This window comes from Cebus imitator, unplaced genomic scaffold (assembly GCF_001604975.1).
Source record: "Cebus imitator isolate Cc_AM_T3 unplaced genomic scaffold, Cebus_imitator-1.0 Scaffold199, whole genome shotgun sequence".
In the NCBI taxonomy this organism is placed as follows: Eukaryota; Metazoa; Chordata; class Mammalia; order Primates; family Cebidae; genus Cebus; species Cebus imitator.
This window is the reverse complement of record NW_016107514.1, coordinates 2,448,904-2,468,818: the sequence shown is the minus strand read 5'-3', so window position 1 is coordinate 2,468,818 and position 19,915 is coordinate 2,448,904. Positions and strand designations below refer to the sequence as shown.

At 37.9% G+C, this 19,915-nt stretch overlaps 1 protein-coding gene across 2 annotated transcripts in view; it reads right to left on the bottom strand.

Moving 5' to 3' along the window:
* TOX (thymocyte selection associated high mobility group box) overlaps positions 1 to 19,915 on the bottom strand; it is a 309,196-nt gene that overhangs the window by 117,513 nt on the left and 171,768 nt on the right. For both annotated transcript variants that reach the window (XM_017547563.2, XM_017547564.2), the window contains one exon: positions 13,823 to 14,065. In XM_017547563.2, the coding sequence (XP_017403052.1) occupies positions 13,823 to 14,065 (243 nt within the window). The remainder of the gene's footprint in view (positions 1 to 13,822; positions 14,066 to 19,915) is intronic.

Genomic DNA, 19,915 nt, shown 5'->3' with positions numbered 1-19,915 from the left:
ACAAAATACCCCTGGCTTTTAACACATCTGCATTTTTATTCCATCTTTTAAAGTATATTGTGCTCTGAGAAACAGCCCTTTGTCTACCATTTTTAAGGGACTATGTTTCCATAGCTTTATGCTACTAGAAACTGTGCTGCCACTTTGCCCTGCACTGACTACTCTGAATACGCAAAGATAATGTGCCCCTTCTTCTTTGCAGTGAAGACCAGCTGTGTATGCATAAGAAGGTCTTGGTCCACTGGGCTACTCTGGTAAGCCCATCCAGGACTAAACTCTGTTCTGGAGACTTTATGCAGTCCATTGAGTGCCTGGACTGAGCTGGATTGTGAATTGCCATGAAAATCTCACAAAGTGCTCACACGCTTGAACCCTATAGCTCCTTTTCTGAGATAACAATGCATGACGTTTGCACAGCACAGAGAGTGGCTTCCTGGTAAGTTTTTGGCCTCATGAGGGAATCTCCACAATCCTATCCCCAGAGGCTGGGACATTCCCTAGGCTGGGTGAGAGGAAGAAGGCTGGTGTCACGACGGCCTCATGATCCTTTGTGGACCAGCCTTCTGATCCTCACTCTGGGGTTTTTCAGGAGGGCCTGGAGCCCATGCAGGGACATGAGTGTGCTGCTCCTTTGGGACTTGGCCTATCAAGATGCTTTTGTGATCCCAGCCACGTCAATTTATCATTTGTGAACAGGAATGAAGAAAACCTGGATGAGTTTATTTATAATTCAATGTTTATTTCTTTGGCTTTCATGAAGACTTTGCATATAGAATATGCAGTTTTGAGGGGGGATAAACTGATATAAACACATTAGAAAAAGTAGCAGGAATTTAATAAAGAGAGGTAAACATTTCTAGCTAATTTTAGGTCTACTATTCTTGGCAAGCTGCCTAGAATTTTTCCTCCATTTATTTATAAAATGACTTCAATATCTTCATACATTTATAAGCTAATTTTTTATACTGTCGATGGAGGGAAAAGAATATTTTGAGGTTGGCTAATAATGGGAATATGATTAATGGCAGAGACCCCAACTTCTGGTCTTAAGTTAGAGCTGCAGAACCCTTGTCTGTTGTACAGCCTGTTGCTACCTGAGAAGCTAACACTGTCTTCCTTGCAGAAGACTGGTTTAACTTAATACTGGGTTTTTGACAAAGAGCTGACATTTTTCATTAGCTGGAAAGCTAATGTCTTCAACAAGTGACTTGAGAATGGACCTACACCTTTAGGTACTATAAAGGCTAATCCTGTATCCAGATTAATCCCCGCAACCATATGGTGATGTAAATATGATTGTTGTCACGCTTTTTTTTTTCTTTTATAACTAAGAAAACTGAGGCTCAGAGAAATCAAGTGATTTGTCAGTCACCCAGCCAGAATTTCAAGCCCATCCTTCTTTCATTGAAATGTAGGATCTCTTTTTTTCTCTACTCATTCTCTCTTATTATTTCAGCAATGTAAAAATAATGTGTTTATTTTGATTTTTTTAAAAGAGGGCCAAACTGTGAATGTTGTCTGCATTTACACTGTCAGCTTGAGTCGTTATGGTGCTGAGTTCATCAGGAGAGAGACAGAGAGGGAGAGAAAGGACAAAAAGCTCAATTTAGGTTTCCAGTGCAAATTTACCAAGCCCCTACCAAGTGTAAAGCATGGCTCCTGGCCTCACCAGAAACTTAGAGGAGATCTGTGCCCAGCCTGCCTAGCTTGCAACCTACCAGCTGCCATCCCTGTGCTCTACCTTTTTGTCCTATGGTCCTTCTGGGTAGGATGAGAATCACACCACCCACCTCCTGGTGTGATCGTGGGGATGATGAAGAAAACTGTGTAAAACACCTGGCCCAGAACTTAGTAAGAGTCAGAGCACAATAAATGTCACTGTAGGGGTTGTTAGAACGTCCCATGGAACACACATACCAGTAATGAGAAGAGGAATGACAGATAGTATAAGAAAAACCCAGACCACAAGCTATGGGGGTTCGGAGGTGAACAGCTGACATGAAGCTCATTGTCTGCCCAGTACTGCTCAGAGGGCTTCAGATGCACAGACTGATCAAGCCTCACCACCAGCAGGAAAACTGAGGCACAGAGAGGTCAAATGACTTCCCAATGGGCATATACAGATAGTGAGGGGCCAGCCAGGGTTCAAGTGCAGGCAGCCTCACCCTGACCCATAGATGTCCCCACCACTCATACGGCTTCTCAAGACCCCAGTGCTATCAGTAGGTTTCTGTGGATGACTACAGCACTCCCTGGACAAGTTAAGAAGTGTTCCATATTTGAGAATTTGGTCTTTCATGGTCTCAAGGTTTCTCCAAGTTTCATATATGTAATCCAAGTAAACGATCAGTTTCTGGGTTCTATCATTCACTATACATACTACCTGCAGATCTGAGGCATCATGAAGATACCCTAGAAATGTCTGATCTGTGCGGGAGATGCTGCAGGGAAGCGCAGCTTCAGAAAAGGAAGGGCATCTGCTATTAGCTGGGAAATACAGGCCAGCCTTGTGTGCTATGGAAATCAGGAACAAGGCTGCTTTGGGGAAAGAGAAAACAGCCACACACAGGAAAGTATCCATGTGACAGTAGCTGTTAACCAGAGGTCCCACTCTGCATCTACCCACTGGGGAAATGGCTTCTGATACTTTCAACCATGCCTTCACCTTGGTGCAGCTACCTTTGAATACGAAAGACAATGGGCTCAAAGTCCCAGACACACGCACATAACCAACACATGAATGTGTAGAGAAACAGAAAAAAAGATAGATAGATAGACAGATAGACAGATAGATAGATAGATACATACATACATACATACAGATGCAAGCAGCATAATTTTATTCTAGGTGAATAATAGTTATGTGATCATAGCCTATTTTCCAATTAGTTTTTTGAGCACTATGTACTGTATATACATCACAAGAGAAAAAAATACTTCAAAATGCTAATAATTTTCTTTGTCTCTTGATAGTCTTAATAATACAGTGTTTTTAGCAATAAGCTTTATGAGTCCACCATCTTAATAACTGCAGAGAGAGTTATTTCTCATCCATAGCATATGCAAGTTTCATACTGTGTGAAGTATGATCCTATCTCCATTTGGCAAACCGTTAGTTACATCTACTGGTTAATACGGAATGTGATTACATATACAATAGATATAAAAATGTAAAACATTTAATAGTGTTATATGTTTTCAGGGTTGGATATTTTTATTAAAGATTATCAAGATGATTAAAGAAAACAAAACTCCCTAAATGTTGAAAAATAATGCTTTTCAAATGTAACACATTTTGAGAGGGTTTCTTGCCTATCAAAAATAAAAATGTTACCCTGAATTACAAAAAGAAGTTTAATCCTCTCTCTGTCAGAGAGTGCTTATGTTTCTCTAGGGAATTTGTACGGTCCATTAAATTCAGAGAAGTTTATCAATTTTGTGGTTACATATTTATCAAAATGCTAAATATATTTATTAGGTGAAAGAAAAAAAGACATGTTCTCTGGATGACTTTGGTATTTGTGATATTTTAAATTATTCAAAAAAAGGAAAATAAAATCTAGCATTTTAACGACTATAACCAATGGTTAAAAACCCTCCAGGACCTCATACCTTTTCTCTTATGCAGTGTGTATTGCTGCTGGCAGAACGAATTATATAAATAGTTAACATAAAAAGACAAATTATATCATGTTTCTGTAGGTGATGCATGTCCACATAAAAGATCTTGAAACTTTCAAACTAGAAAAAAAACTAAAGTGGAAAAAAAAAAATCTAAAACCGAAATCTGCTCTTAAAGCATTCCCATATGTGCTGGATAATAATAGTTAATGAATAATGAAGGAAGTGGTGTCTTGAAATGAGACTGGCGCATTGTTCTTCTGAAAAGCATTTTAGATGCATTCTCCTATGATTTCATGATGAAATGAGTTTATAATGCAACATCTCAATGTTAATAATCTACTTACACAAATCAAGCAAAAATCAAGTCAAAGACATGGCAAGCTGAGATAGAATCATTTTGTAATTAAAAAAAATAACATGAGTCATATGGGCAAATGTTTAATAGACATTAATTTTTCACACTACTACTATTTCTGCCCCCAAGACTTTGGGAGAGTAGGCACAAATACATTCCTTTAGAAGTCTTGTAATTTTATTGATTGTTTTTTCTCTATAAAAATAACTGTACTAGGCTGGGTGCGGTGGCTCACACCTGTAATCCTAGCACTTTGGGAGGCCAATGTGGGCAGATCATTAAGTCAGGAGTTTGAGACCATCCTGACCAACATGGTGAAACCCAGCCTCTACTAAAAATACAAAAATTAGCTAGGCATGGTGGCACATGCCTGTAGTCCCAGCTACTCAGGAGGCTGAGGCAGGAGAATCATCTGAACCTGGGAGGCAGAGGTTGCAGCGAGCCGAGATTGCGCCATTTGAACCCAAACATTGGGAAAAAAGGGAGACTCTTTTAAAAAAAAAAAAAAAAAAAAAAAAAAGCTGTACTCAGAATATAAATGGATTCATCTAAAAAGGAGGATAAACTACACACTGTAATTCATTGTCAAATATATCAGTTTAATCGTGGAATAGGCGAGAAATGATTAGTAGCAAGTTGATTAAGTTTTAAGACTGTGAAGTTAGGCCTATGTTTAGGGCTTAAATTCATTTAGCTATATTGAAAGGATTATAACATTTTAGACCCCATGACACATGACATTATACTTTTTAAAAAACTGGAATATTTGTATCATTTTAGACTAAACAACTGCTTCAAAGTGTCAGCCCAAAAAGCAATAATACTCTTGTACATGTCTGGGGAAAATATTACGGTTGGAGGTAAAGTGGGAACAAATAGATTCATTCAACCAGAAATGGTTACTGAGCTCCTACTATGGGCTGTACACTTACATAGAGCATTGTTATCAGTCATTTCTGCATGAAGGTCTAGGCAACAAAACCAAGTAAGCTCTCAGGTCCTCTTTCCCATAATGAGCTTAGGAGGCAGAGAGAGAACAGGAAAAATGTTTCTCTTCATGGGGAGTGGAGTTAATGCTGAATGATGAAGGAAGGAAAGAAAAAGTGGTCCTTGGCACGTGAAGCATCAGCATGATTATTCAAGGTAGAAGGGCAAGGACAGAACATTTGCTGGACCTGAGAGGAGCACAGAGCTCAGTTGTAGAAGAAGCACTGGAGGAAGGACCACCCACAGGAAGCCCCATCTACACCCACCACACCCATGACAGATCCTCCAGGTATATAACAGCTACCTTGAACAGGCCTGTTTTCATTTGCTGTTTATTCCTTCTTTCCAGGTCCTATGTCTTCTTTATCCAGGTTCTTTGCTGCTTTCCCCAAACTGCCCCCTCAACACATTAGGAAACATTTTACTAACAATTTTGAAGTTATAGTTAATGACTGAAAGCTCAGGGCTAGGATCTGGAAATTCTTACTTATGAATATCCTTAGAATCTTTTTGTTCAAAGACAATTGTTCACATATAAAACTATAATAGAGTTTTTATTCATCTTTGTTTGCTAAGGGCTATTTATATAATGGATACCTAGGCAGGAAAAAAAAGGTGCGTTGAAGAGCAACGCCACAATGGCCTTTCAGATGTTTGCCTTTAGGACGTGAAATGAGCTACATAAATACAAGATGAGAACTGCTGGCTAGAAACCAACATAGCAAGAGTCACACACTGTGGAGGGATCAATGAATCAGCAATTAAACATATCAGCAATCATTGATGCTATTAAGGACCCTGTCATAAAATGTACCTGTAGAGGCAAAGAATTCGAAAACTCCAGAAATTAATCTGCAATCTCAGGTTCTAGAGCTCTGTCATCCTTTGTGGTCAACATTCCGTAAGATCACAAATATCAAACAAAAAAAAAAAAGCTAATTTGATTTAAAAGTTAAAAAATAATGGCCTTTGAGGAAAAGTTAAAGGAATTGGGCTTATTTGGGCCAGGTAAAACACAACTGCAGGACTGACTTAATAAATGTCAAATATTTGAAATTAACTGTTCTCCAAGCATTCAGATGGCTGAGGCAGACAAAATAGGCTAAAATTGCAGTCAGAGATTTTGGTTTAACTTTAATAAGGAAATTCCTGGAAGGAATCTAAATCTCTTACTGCAGTTTAACTTAATGTTACAAGGTTAATTAGACATAAACAGGCTACCAAGGAAAGGTATGGAATCTTGGCTCTTAGAAAACCATATATCTCAAATGATTTAGGTTTATTCCTGCTAGACTTAAGAGACTGGATGAAGTAAGTCCCAGAGTTTGCTTACAGCATAATATATAACTGATTTTATAGCTTTTTTACTTCTTTCATGCTTGGGTGAGGCACATATTTGCATGAACTCTAGGGCTGAAGAAAAAGTACAGGAAGTCCTGTATACCAAGTGAATCTTGAGTCTGATTACTTGGCTTAGAAAATAAAAAGCGTTATTTTTAAATTGGCTCCTTTCCTGAATACTATTAAGGAGAACTCTAGTTTGGAATAATATTTTATTATAGCAATAAAAGATAGCCCCAAATCATTAACATACTTAGTCCACTGAACTATGTCAATGCCACATTCAAACTAGTCTGTTTTGAGCAAACAAAGGTCTTAAGTAGATCTTAACAACTAACTACAGACAATGCCTATTTTTGGGCTTATTAAGAATTTGTCCAAAATGAAAAAACCCAACTAACCCGCATATTTATTGCATATGGACAAAACTAAGAACAAAAAAACCCAACCCATTTCACCACAGTATCAAAGTGGTTTAACGCATTGTCCTTGTGTTCTGTGATATTAAAAAAAGGATAATTTGTGAAAAAATACAGGCTGTAATTGCTAAACATTTGATAAATTGTGGCATAATGCTAAATAATTGTTCTTTATCTTTTTTCCTTTGTCAAAGTGGCAAAATTATTTTTATGGCTTTTTCTTTTTCAAAGAAAAAAAAAGCTGCTGTGACATCCATTCCACTTTAAAAAAACACTTACATTATTTCATCATTAAATGAGCTGACATCATAAGCTCCTCCATATCCTGAAAGATGCTTAGCTCTAGTCCATGGTTACATACTTTATGCATTACATGAAATAAAATACCTCAAGATTTGGAAAATATTTATTTTAAAAACAGCAATCAAATTGTCTGTAATCACATTTTCTGCTTGGCTTTGAAAGCTGCATTATTCAATATGCCAGTGGTCTTTTCCATAATGGCAACATATTGGAAATTCATGCTGCTCTAATACATCTGAATTCCTTGATGTGCAGCACTCTCTGCAGGCCTGAAGGAACACTCCTGCTTCAGTTTCATGAGTCCTGTATAGCACCTATGAAAGTGATGGTTGTCAAAACAGTTGTTTGGCCTTTGAATGCAAAGTGTGCCATGGCTGAATGCTAAAACTGACAATAAATCTGAGTATATACATTATGCTTGCTTTTGTTGCCTGGAAAAAGAAGGCATTTGGGAAATAAACCCCCCAATTTCATTGCCTTTTAACATCTCTTTTCCATTTCAAACTCCAGAACTGGAAATTTGACACATTCAAAGAAATTGAAATTGCCTTTGTTGCTTTCCTCATTGTAAATTTTCTATAATGTGTCATTAGGAAGCACACTCTACAAAAGGCTCAGGTTCTAAATGAATCCTTTCTTCGAGGCCATTCTAAAACTTTGCACGGTTTTTCTTTGTATGAATGAGCTTCTGTTGACTGCACAAAGAACAAGCAATCACCACATATAGGCCAGGCTGAGAGTCTGGGATGACTTTATACAAGGTTGCATTTTTCCGTTCACCAATCCATGATTAAGCCCAGCGGTGAATGTACCAGAGTGGGGAGAAACAGAAGAGAGACTCCTGATTTCAGTTTGGAGAAATCAAAGGATTTTTCTTCAGCCATGAATACGTAATATGGGCATTTTCTTATTCTACCTTTCTGCTAAAATAGTTCTGTAGTTTCCTTTTAACAACATGAAAACACTATCCATCCACACAAGACAACATCACTTTTTTTTTTTTTTAAATGGCAGGATAACGACTTCCAGTCAAAAGAAATTATCTATCCAGTAGGTTCTTATAACTGATTAAACTTTGAAGGGATGGGGGGGCAGTTAAAACACTGAGACAGCCAAAGCAATGGCAAGAAAAATTACTAGGTAACTAATATGACAAACCCAGTGAGTCTCAAAGTCTAGATCAAAGTTGTGTGGTTGACAGAGAACAAATTATAGGAAAATTGTTAGTCCTGAAAAAGATCAGGGAGATCAACTAGTCTTGGGGCTTTTCATCTTCTTGGGGGCAGAACATTTGTTCAAGGGAACTTTTATAAGAAATGCAAATAAAAATAAAAGCAACACTGTTCTGGCTAACTCCTGCGCTCCACCCCCAACCCCACTCCCAACAAGCTCAGTGTGGACCCTGCTGTTAAGAGGGTGCAGTGACTTCCCCATGATTGACAAGCTTATCCATGGCTCTCATTTCAATGCTTTTCTAACCAGACTCCACTCTCTGAGAAGTGCACACAAATCAATTACCCACTATCAAAATAACTCAGAGGAATGTTGAGAAAAAATGGAACTCTTGCATATTGGGTCATAAATGACTGTTTAACTTGGACCTAGAGAATCAGAACTAATTGGCACTTATTTGACAGTTATATACTTACAGAAATTCTACTCTGTTTTATTGTCTGTCTTAGAAAAAAGGGACTTTAGGAAAATGGAATCCTTTTTAAAGCGCCAGAAATTTAACTTGTTGCAGGAATCCCTACTAACAATAAAATGGCACAAACAAGAAAATGCAAAAAAAGTGGTGGGAAATTTGGGAAAAACTTTCACCCTATGTATGCTACACCTCAATATGTCTATGATAAATTCCAGAAAGCAATATAGACATCCTACTTTGGTTACCTTTTTATCAAAAAGGGGTTCTCGTTGAATATATCTAGCCAGTCATTGCAGATTTAAGCTACTTTAATACCTACAACGTGATGAGATTAAACAGGTGAAGCTGAGGCACATGAAGTTACTCAGGGTCACATAGCTGGTAAGTGGAAGCGCCAGGATTTGAACTGAGGCACTCTGGCCCAGAGACATCAGTTTAAATCACAATGTTAAGTAAAGACACCCAGTAAAAGGTAAATACTCCTTTGGTTAATAGTAGGCTTACTGTAGTCCTTTTTGACAGATGTGAGGATTCAGGATGAAAGTATAAATAACTCTTTTGGAAAGTCTTCCCTCCCATGCATTTTAACTTCTCCAAAACAGTCATACAGGCTTGCTTTTCTAATTTTATTTAACCAACACTTATATAATGTTTCCTATGTGCCAGCTACTGGCCTGAGTAATCTCAAATATTTCCTGAACCCCATGAGGTAAGTCTTATTATTATCATCCCCATTTTCCTGATAAGGAAGCTGGAGTATTTACTGGCTTAGCCATCAAGTCACTTAATCACTTTAAACTTACATTTTCCATTTGTAAAACTAGGATACTAAAAACTCATTCAGACACTGATTTGTAATTATGGACTAAACTGTTGATGTCTAATATATTAGGCATTTGCAGGAAATGCTTATAAATGGTGAAACAGTATCACTATGTTGCCAGTGGAGATAAGAAACGGAGGTAGATACAAGAAAATGTATCTAAAATCAAAATTTCAGCAAACGATGTGTATTATGATAATTGATATGTAAGTAACATATCTATAATATTTATTAATGCATATATAAAACATTATAATAATATCTAAATATATACAATAAGTAACATACAAGAACTAATTATTTTCACTTCCTTGATCCATTCGAACACTAAAATTCATCATGTGAAAATACTAATAGAAAGATACAATCACAATACTAACAGCAAAAGGCTCAGCTTTGATCACATTCAAAAGCTTTTAGAAAATATAATTGGAGAAAGTTGATCCTATATATACGTTTTCCCAGGATGGCTTCTACTCACAGGATTTTTAAATTCACAGAAAATTCATTATTTAGAAGCTACAACTGTTAGCTTTTATTAGTTGCTCTCATATTGTAGGTGACCTTGAAAGAAAATCTTGGAAGGAGCACTGTCATTTCTCGGTGGGCAACATTTACACTCTCATAACTATAGACACTATTTTCCTGTCTAATGGGCACTGATGACCTAAACTGTCCCTACACATAAACATATTTCAACAATTGGCAAACCAGTCCATAGCTCAGTTGTTAAATTTTGTGATCGTATTAGCCATGAACAAAGTTGCTAGCAAAGAGTTTTAGTAAGTTTTTACAAGGAAGTGTGATGAGCAAATTTAATATTGTTCAAAGTTTCTTTCAAAGAAAATAATCCCTTCATGCTTTTAATATTTAAAATATGAAAACACAAAATGTTGCTCATCTTTAGATCCATACATATTTGGGGATGCAAAAATGGCTTAATGGCACACCACACTGGTACAGTTCCTAGGCACCTCTTACCTGCATTGGGATAAGAGGCCCCAGGGGCTTTCCATAACTCCAGTCTCTTACTGCTGCTATCCTGTGTTTCCTACAACACTGCCTTCATAATACTTTTGTCCTTGAGTAGAAACTACCAACAATTTTTTATAATCTGTTCTATCATGATCTAGTTCTTTAATTGGTTTTGAAAGTTTTGGTCAAATCTCCCATTTCAAAATACCCAATCTGATATTTGAACACTCTCGAACATGCCTTTTCTTTCCTTTCTGTTTATCCAAATCAAAACCCTCCTTCAAGCCGTGACTGCCATCCTACCTTGTTTAAGTAGACCCAAACCGGAGCACAGGTCATCCTTTCAACTAAGAGTTTCTGCTGAGTTCATGGTCAGTACATCTGACTTGGGCACTTCTCTTGGTCTCCAGTTGCCCCATGGTTCTCTCTAATCGTTTCATAACTATTTTTTACGTTTTAACTGTCCAGAAGGACAGTGGCTACGTCTTAACAATCATGAGCCTTTTCAAACACTTAGACCATGGTAAGCATTCAAAGTATAAACACTGAGGAATGGCATTAGTCACATGAGAGCTCAAAACAAGAGCTGAAGAGGCTCTTTGTTTCTCATAGGAATTAGTAGACAAAAGATAGATCCTGGTTCCTCCAACTTTATTAAATTTCTATTGCAACTTTATAGTGTATCAGACTTTGGCTTTTGGAAACTAGCCAGAGATTCCCAAGCCTTGAGAAACAGGAACAACAAATTTAATCTCCAAATCTTCTTTCTCTGAGACCATGCTGGTTTTAAAAGAAAATGGGCTTAATATAGACTTAATGATAGAATCAACATCATTAACTATACCTATTCTGTCCAATACAGCAGCTGCTAGGTGAATGTGGCTACTTAAATGTAAAGTAATTAAAATAAAATAAAATAAAAAATTGGTCCCTCAGTCCCACTAGCTGCATTTAATAGCCAGTTGACTGCTGTTGGACAGCACAGATTATAGAAGAGCTCCATCATCATACCACATTCCACTGGGAAGTGCTGAACCTTACCCACAGCCTCACCAACAAAGACATTTGCTGGAGTCGCTTTTTGCTTGCAGCATTAAAGACTAGGACCAGTGCTGTGAGGAGGCACAGTAGATATGCAGCTCCAGAATGCAGCTTCAGGGGTATTGGGAAGCCTTGCCACCCTGTGAAAATCCTGAACAGGCTCACCTTCAAGAACTAGAATGGCAAATTAGAGCTTCATTTCTTTAGCTTAGGCCAAATAGGGGATTTGTCTCCTCTCTACCCTGCAAAGTGTTGAACATTCCAAGGGAACCATCACGTCAAGGCACAATTATCAATGTCCAGTTTTTGACAGTGGGTTGTGGGTGGAGAGTACAAGGACATTTTATAAACAGAAAGAAGCTCCTGATAGGGACAGAGGAAGGCAGAGTGAGAGCAGACCTGAAAGTGGACTGCTTCGTGTCTGTGACTGAGTCCAGCCCCAAACGTGCCATTTGAAGATGGCATGACTGCCAAGGGCAGCAAATCTGGAAAAATTCTCTGAGCCACAGTTATTGACATTGCATAAGCAATTCTTTAAGAGTGAGGTCTCTTAAAGGTGTATTGAGATGGACGTAGAAATGCTAAGGAGGGTAAAATGTTACTAGAAAGGAAATGTTAAAATGTTACTAGAAAGTTACTAGTAACTTTTATAAAGGAAAAAGGCTTGAACTACATAATAGAATATCTCTTTATCCTTCCTATGGCCCCACTCTCATTCCCACCACGGAGAATAAGCCTAGAGAACAAAACTGGCATTTTCCACATATACTGACCGCCCCCTTCTTCTCCTTTCCAGGGAACAGGGGTCCCTACGGGGCATGACCTAAATGCCTTCCTTGGCTCATGAATTGGGTCTGAAGACATAGTCCCAAAGAGGAGTAGGCAGGCAATATTTCAAGGTGACTACATTGAAGTACATTTTTCAGCTTTACACATTTAGCATGTTTGTTGCAAAAATCCATTTTCTATTTATGGAGTCATACTTAATACTCATAAGCTGAATCTATACAAGCAGAATATAATCTAAAAACCTGAGTGACAGTGCCGCCAATGAGTTCTCCTCTCTTGGCTGCCCAGATGGCTGCCAGATTTTAGGAAAATTCTATACGCCATTGTGTATTAGGCAGTAGGCTCTGGGTTTCATTCTCTAAAGAAACTATTTTGGAGTTGCTTTTGAGTCTACTGTTATTCTACCCTTATGTTCATGATTAACAGAAAATTCCTCCTGTAAAATCACTCAAGTTAGAGATGTTTTCCCCCAATGATTTAGATAAGTAATAATATAAAATGTGTTTTTTATCAGAAACAGCATAATATGGGCAAGTTCATCAATTTGCTCATTGTGAAAATGACAGTCCTGTTCAGTGACTTATGAAAATGACAAGACAGTTAGTTGGACTGTTAAGTACTTAAACAATGAAAACCAAAAAGTGCTAATTAAAAGTCACTGTTAACCTGAGAGGAGGGTTTTATGATATGGTCTAAAGCTCTTCCTTTGGCCATATACTACTGATTTACTTTTTCCACTACTGTGGTATAGACAGAGAAATTGTTAAGTTTTTAGATGACATAAAAATCAAAAGGAAAGATTTTATAATAACCCAGTGTTTCTCAAGTATGGGATGCTTGTAAAAAATACAGGCCCCTGTACTCCCTGGGTAGAGCCTGAGAATTTGATTTTTTGCTAGTTTGCTGGTTGATACACATTCCTATTAAATTTTAAAAATTAGTGGGAATTCATAGTGCTGTCATTATAAATTGTTAGAAAACAGGTCCAGTAGACTGAAACACTTTAATGGAGATAAATTTTGATCACCAGAATTATACCTCCAAAATAAAAATGAAAATTGTTTTCTTACTTTCCTAAGGTATACATTTGTAGAACTTGAGAGCAGAAAACAGAAGGAAAATTGAGGTTAACAGCAGCTCCTGTTCAGAAGATGTGGGAATTTCCCTTATGGGGAGGAATCCTACACTGGATGAGAGGTGGCATCTTTCAAGATTGCTGTTTCTCTGAAAGCTGGTAAGCCAGTTTGACTCTATGACAGCACATTCGGTGTTAAACAGTATTTAGTAATTTGGATTATAAATATAGTTACCGCACAAGTAATTAATTGATTTCTCTTTGACATAAATATAAAATAGAAAATTGCTTTAAAAATCTGTATGATTTATAAAGAACCATGTCTATAGAGAGAAACAGTTTCAAAATGCTATTCTCACAAGGACATGCCTTCACATCAACTTTGTCCTTTTCCTTATGGTATCCCTCAGCCCCCATCACAAACAGGTCAGCAGATTCTTACCACGGAAATGGAGTTAGAAAGCAGTGCTCCATCCTGGCCCAGCATATTGGAGACAGTGATTTCAGGGAGGTCCATGTTTTGTGGATGAAATGGTAGCAGGCCATTATGGTTCATGGGGTGACAGAGAGAATGGTAACCAGACTCAACTTCATTCAGGTGCACCAGCGAGTGGTCTGGGAGGGAAGGAGGAGTAATTGGGGGAATGTTGAAGTCTTCACTTTCCAGGCTTGGACCAGGGTAGGACTGTGAAAAGACAAGAGTGACATTGTTGCAAATTATCATCTTCTTGATCTTCATCATCATATCAAACACATTTGACCCTTTAGATATTATTACAAGCAGCACATGGGTTTGGAAAAGACGTTTCAAACTTTCAGATTATCCTGCTGCCATTTCATCATTATGCATGAAAGAAAATTGCCTCAAAGGCAGATCCACTTCTAGTATAAAGACTACTTCCATTAGGTGGTTTTATTTTTCCAAAAAGCTGAACTCAAACAGATTTCAAAGGTCCCATTAAAATTTTCCAGAGTTTTAATCTAGCTGAATACCTTTTTCATGGGAATTGTAGGGAAAGGAAGGCAATTTATAAAATTAATGTTTGATCAAACATGTTTCACAGAGCTCCCTACTGCTCAGATCATGGGATGTAATAAAAATGAATTCCAGAACTTCTGGGCAATTGCTTTTGAGTTTTGAAAGCCTACCTGCTCACAATTGACAAAAGAAAATGTCTTAGCAAAGAAGCAACTTAAGTATGTTGCATAAAAGTGCAGTTCCAATGAAAGTTTATGAAAAAAAGTCATTAAAAGATATTTTTATTATAAAGATTTTGTCAACAAAATCAAAGTGAAGATTGCTTTTATGATTTCTAATGAGATTTACTTGATTTCCCCCTAAGAGCTGATAAATAATATTGCAATCATTGAAATTCAGTTCAGTCCATTTTGAAAGGCAAAACAGTACTAATAGTATTATAATACTAATTCTGGAATAAAAGTCAATCTGTAAAATGAATAGCATTAACATAAGTGGGTTTTTTTTTTCTTTTACAAACTAGCATTATCTAAAATAGAAAGGGAGGGAGGGGAGCAGGAAGGAAGGATTATATGAGGACACGCTTGTTTAAAATGGAATGTGGTAAATGTTGAAAAATATATGGAAGAAATAAAAAATAAAACATTGTTACCAATTAATATTAAAAACATGGTGACATACAGCAGTCCTTCATAGAACAGGTGTCCCAGTATGAAAGGAAACATTTCAGTCCAGATAATTCTCTCAAGCTTATCTTTAAGAGAGCCTTCCTTCATAGTGCTTGGGTGTAAGGGTAACAAGGATTCCCTTGTCTAACAGCCCAGCGCCTGCTCCAGTGTGCAAGATTGGAAATGAGCAGGCAAGGGTAGGAGCCAAAGAAAGTAGTGTAAGGTATTCATTGGGTGTCCAGCCAATAAGCGTCATGCTCCTGTGTCCAAGTGCCGGGGGTTATTTTTTCCAGATGGAGTCTATTTGTCTAACAGAAAGAAAAATTTCAAGTTCCACTTTCTAAATGTTGTACAAGGTTTGATATATTTGTTTAGGTGCCATCAGAAGACTAGATTAAATGAAGAGCTACTTGGAGCATCTGGAATTTCGACCTGGTCACAGAGCAGCACATGTAGGTTAGAGACAGGGGATGTATGAACGAAAATTGGACTCTTCCATGCGGATACTTTTCTTAAATTTCTAAAGTTCTGCTAAAAAAAAAAAAATAACCAGCTCTAAAAGTTAAATCACTTGTTATCAAATTCTTCTGTTAACAATATGTATTTCATGTGAAAAAATATGTGTATGCTGTGTCAAGATTACAAGTTTGATGAAATTCTCACTTGCCTGATACATATTAGACCCTTACAGACGTAAATCCACAGTTCCTTGTACAAGTATGCATACAGGCATAAAAGATGCCTAATGGGGAGGTGGGAGAGTTGTCTATTTCATATTAAAGCACTGTACCAAGGCCTTTGACTATGTTGTCTCCATTTAATCATTACATTACTCCATTGTGTAGCTATTAAATAAACCCCAGTTTCCTGAAGAGAAAACTGAGGCTCAGACTTTAAATAACTTGCCCAAGTTCACTCAGCTTGGAAAATATCAACTCAATACACATGAGGGATAAATATATCATGAAAGAAGGCATAAAAGTAGTTTAATTGCTACTATCTTATTAGGTTGAATGATACAAAACTGCCAATATCCAACTGTTTTTGATAAAATTTCATAATTTAATTAATAGTATTAGTATTAATATCAGGCCTTTCCTTTCCCAAATTCCACTCCATTGCCCACCCACTGAAATGAAATATTTACTCTATATGAGCACAAGCTTTCATAATTTGTCTCTGTCAACATTGCAAATGCTGAATTGTTGATATCTGTCTTTTAAGAAGTTAATTAGTGCCTGTTTGAAACTTTCCTAGTTGGGTGCCGTAGCTCACGCCCAGCACTTTGGGAGGCTGGGGTGGGCAGATCACTTGAGGTCAGGAGTTTGAGACCAGCCTGGCAAACATGGGGAAACCCCATCTCTACTAAAAATACAAAAATTAGCCAGGTGTGGTGGTGCATGCCTGCAGTCCCAGCTACTCAGGAGACTGAGGCAGGAGAATCGCTTGAACTCAGGAGGCAGGGGTTGCAGTGAGCTGCGAGCACACCAGCCTCCAGTTGCACTCCAGCCTTGGCAACAGAGCAAGGCTCTGTCTCAAAAAAAAAAAAAAAAAAAAAAAAAAAAAAAAAAGAAGAAAGAAAAAAAGAAAAAGAAACTCTCCTGAACAAGGCACAAGGCACAAGTAATGCCAGCGATAAAGGAGAAAGATGTTTTTAATTTTAGAAATACCGTTAAATCTCTGAAAATACTAAGAGATATTCCACCTATAGTATACCATCACTTTACATTCTAGGATTTCTTCAGTAGTTAAATCTTAATTTGTGTTACTTAAAAGAAGGTTTAATTGGTATCACTTTACTTTCAGTGATAACAATTGTATTGCAATTTAGTTAAGCTACAAGGTTTATTTTCATGTAATTAAACATTAATGTTATTTAATTCATGCAATTATACACCAAAACCACAGATTCCACAACTTAACTGGTAATAGATAGTTATGTGGATCAAGAATTTTAACTACCAATGTTACTTAGTAGTTTCTGTTCTTTATATTAGAAGTCATGATATGGTTATTTGCCATGAGCCTATTACAATGTAACTGATACCATATAAAAGTATAGTGGTAATTGTATAAATGCCAAAATGTCCCAGAACTTACAACAAGTTCAATGCCAGGCTAATTACTAATTATTTTTTAATGTGGAAATGAATTTGCTAATTCTTCAACATTGGTTTCTATGGCATGACAGCTTTATTTTGATTTTTAGAAACTTACTAAACATACATTTAACTTAACAATAGTTTATAATTTAGAAAATAGGCAGTTTTGGGGGATGTGATACAATATGATTCAATATTTTCCCTATTCCCCATTAAGCTGCCTCGCTGGAATTAGTGTTCAATGTTTGTTGAATGAATAAATGAATGAATCACTGAATGCATGCGTGCATAAATAAATGAATGCTAAAATGACTCTTTAAGGCATGAAGTTTGTGAATGTACATGGTTATTCCTGGGTTTGAGTAAATATCTTTTATTGTCAAGACGTTGCACTGGCCAGTTACCTACATGGTATGTAACAGTCTCACAGAGTATCAGGAGGCCAAAAATACCCTGTTAGGGGAGCAGAGGCCTGAGCAGCATCAGGAAGGCTGGGCAGATAGACTTTGGATGTCTGTCGCCTCCAAATCTCATGTTGAAATCGATCCTCAATATTGGAGGTGGAGCCCGATGGGAGTTGTTTCGTTATGCCATTCACGAATGGCTTGGTGTCCTCCTCACCAAATAATGGGTGAGTTCTGGTTGTTCACACAAGATCCAATTGTTAAAAAGAGCCTGGTACCTCCTCTCATCACTCTTGCACCTTCTGTCACCATGTGACACACCTGTTCCCCCTTCACCTTCCACTGTCAGTAAAAGCTTCCTGAAGCCTCACCAGAAGCTGAGCAGATGCTGGTGAATACTTGTACAGTCTGCAAAACTGTGGGCCACCTAAACATCTTTTCTTTGTAAATTCCCAGTCTCGGGTATTCATTTATAACAATGCAAAACTGACCAACATAGTTGCTCTCTGACTGCTGCTCTGATCCCCTGAAATGACTGGCACCTTCTATCCCATAGTGACACAAAGATATCAGAGGATTCATAAAGGAGAGTTTGTGGGCCCCTGGCCCTCAGAAGCTTTGAAGCCTAACCCCCACGGTAGGCAGGACATCAGGGCCCCTTGGGTGACTGCTGAAGCACATGAAGGAAGTCACAGCAGCAGTTCTGATGCCCATGCCTGGCCAGCAGACAAGCCCTGATTGGATCTTGAGGAGGTACATGGGTGATGAGATTAGAGGTTGAATTGTCAGAGAAGGCTTATGTGAAGGCCATCTCTGGGTGACACAGGGAACCTGGTGCTCATGTCCATTTATTCTGGCAGGGTCCTTTTCTGACTTGGGCTTATTTTCCTCCCTCAAGACTTAGTGAGGACTGGTGTTTATAGATCATTCATTCCCCAACCCTCTTGGGAACAAAGATCATGTGGTCCTTCCCAAGATGATCTCCAGATGCCCAAGAGACAACAGGACTACATTTTTTTTCCCAACAAATTAAGAGGTCACGAAGGAGTGAATCACATGTCCTTGAAAGTTCTATGAGGCTGGGGTCCAGTCTAGAATGCTGGGGGAGGCCAGGTATAGATTTTTAAAGGTGGTATATCTTCTCCTTCACACTTCATAGTGACATGTACCCATCCCAGTTCAGGGATTGGAACCTTAACAGCAGCTTTAACCATGCGAGCTCCTTCTTCTCCAACCAATGCCGAAAGTCAACAATGACCATCTTATAAAAATGGAAAAAAAGTATTAAGGGACTACAGGGGGAAAATCAGGCCAACACTTTTATCTTGAATCTTCACCATATTAACTCAAGGTAAATTGGAAACATATTAGCATACGAAGCGATTTGTTCTAAACCAGCGCCAGTCTAGATGATGCACATGATTCAAAGAACTCAAAATTATATTACTGCTACTTAACCAGATTTTCCCTGATCTTAAGCTACCTCTGGTTCAAGACACAGGAGAGTCATAAGGTGTTGCTGGTGCTAAGCTATGCAACAGGACTCCTCTGTTCCAGCGCAGGAGGCACTGTGCATTGCTCTGTGTATAGGAAGCAGGATTCTAGTGCACCGAATGTGGGTTAGAGTGTAGTGAACTGTCATGAGGCGTGGCTAATTCTGGAAAGTAGATGAACTTTTCAAGCCCACAAGGGGACTGCTGAGAGCATTAAAGTAGTAATTTCAAAATATTATCAACCTCCAGAGTATATTTACAGTTCTAAAGAATAGAGTCAATGACTATTTCAAGTCATTTCCTTAAAACCTTAAAATTTGGTAATTGCACATTTAGCTTATAAAGTGCTACATCTTTCTCTGATGAGAAGGAGACAGTGTTGGACTAGGTGAGAATACGCGTGATTTCTTCAGGGGGTGATAAGAATGGCGACTGAGCGTGCTATGAAGAACTGAAGCTTTGAAGTTCAACAGGCAGGGCCTGCTTCCAGGTCCTTTAAACCATGTGTTAGTTTGGGTTCTGCAGCAAGCTTTAAAACCTCTTCCACGGGGTTCCTATGAGCATTAAAAACAAAAACATATGTAAAAAGCCTAATAATATATGTTTGCCAGATACAAAGTTCTGGATAAACAGCAGCTTTACATAGCTACAATTACTGTCAAATGGATTTATACATGCCATGGGTTGGGTCATGTCCAAGAAAACGAACAACTGTAGACAATACAGAAGATTTAGACGCATTCTCCACAACGTCATTATAAAGGAATTTCAGTATATTTGCCATTGATTTGGGCTTATAGTGGAGAAAAGTGTAATCCCATTCATACCTAATGTATTTATTTAATTGCTCCCCATAAATAGCTAGGGTAAGCCTTCACCTTTATTCTAA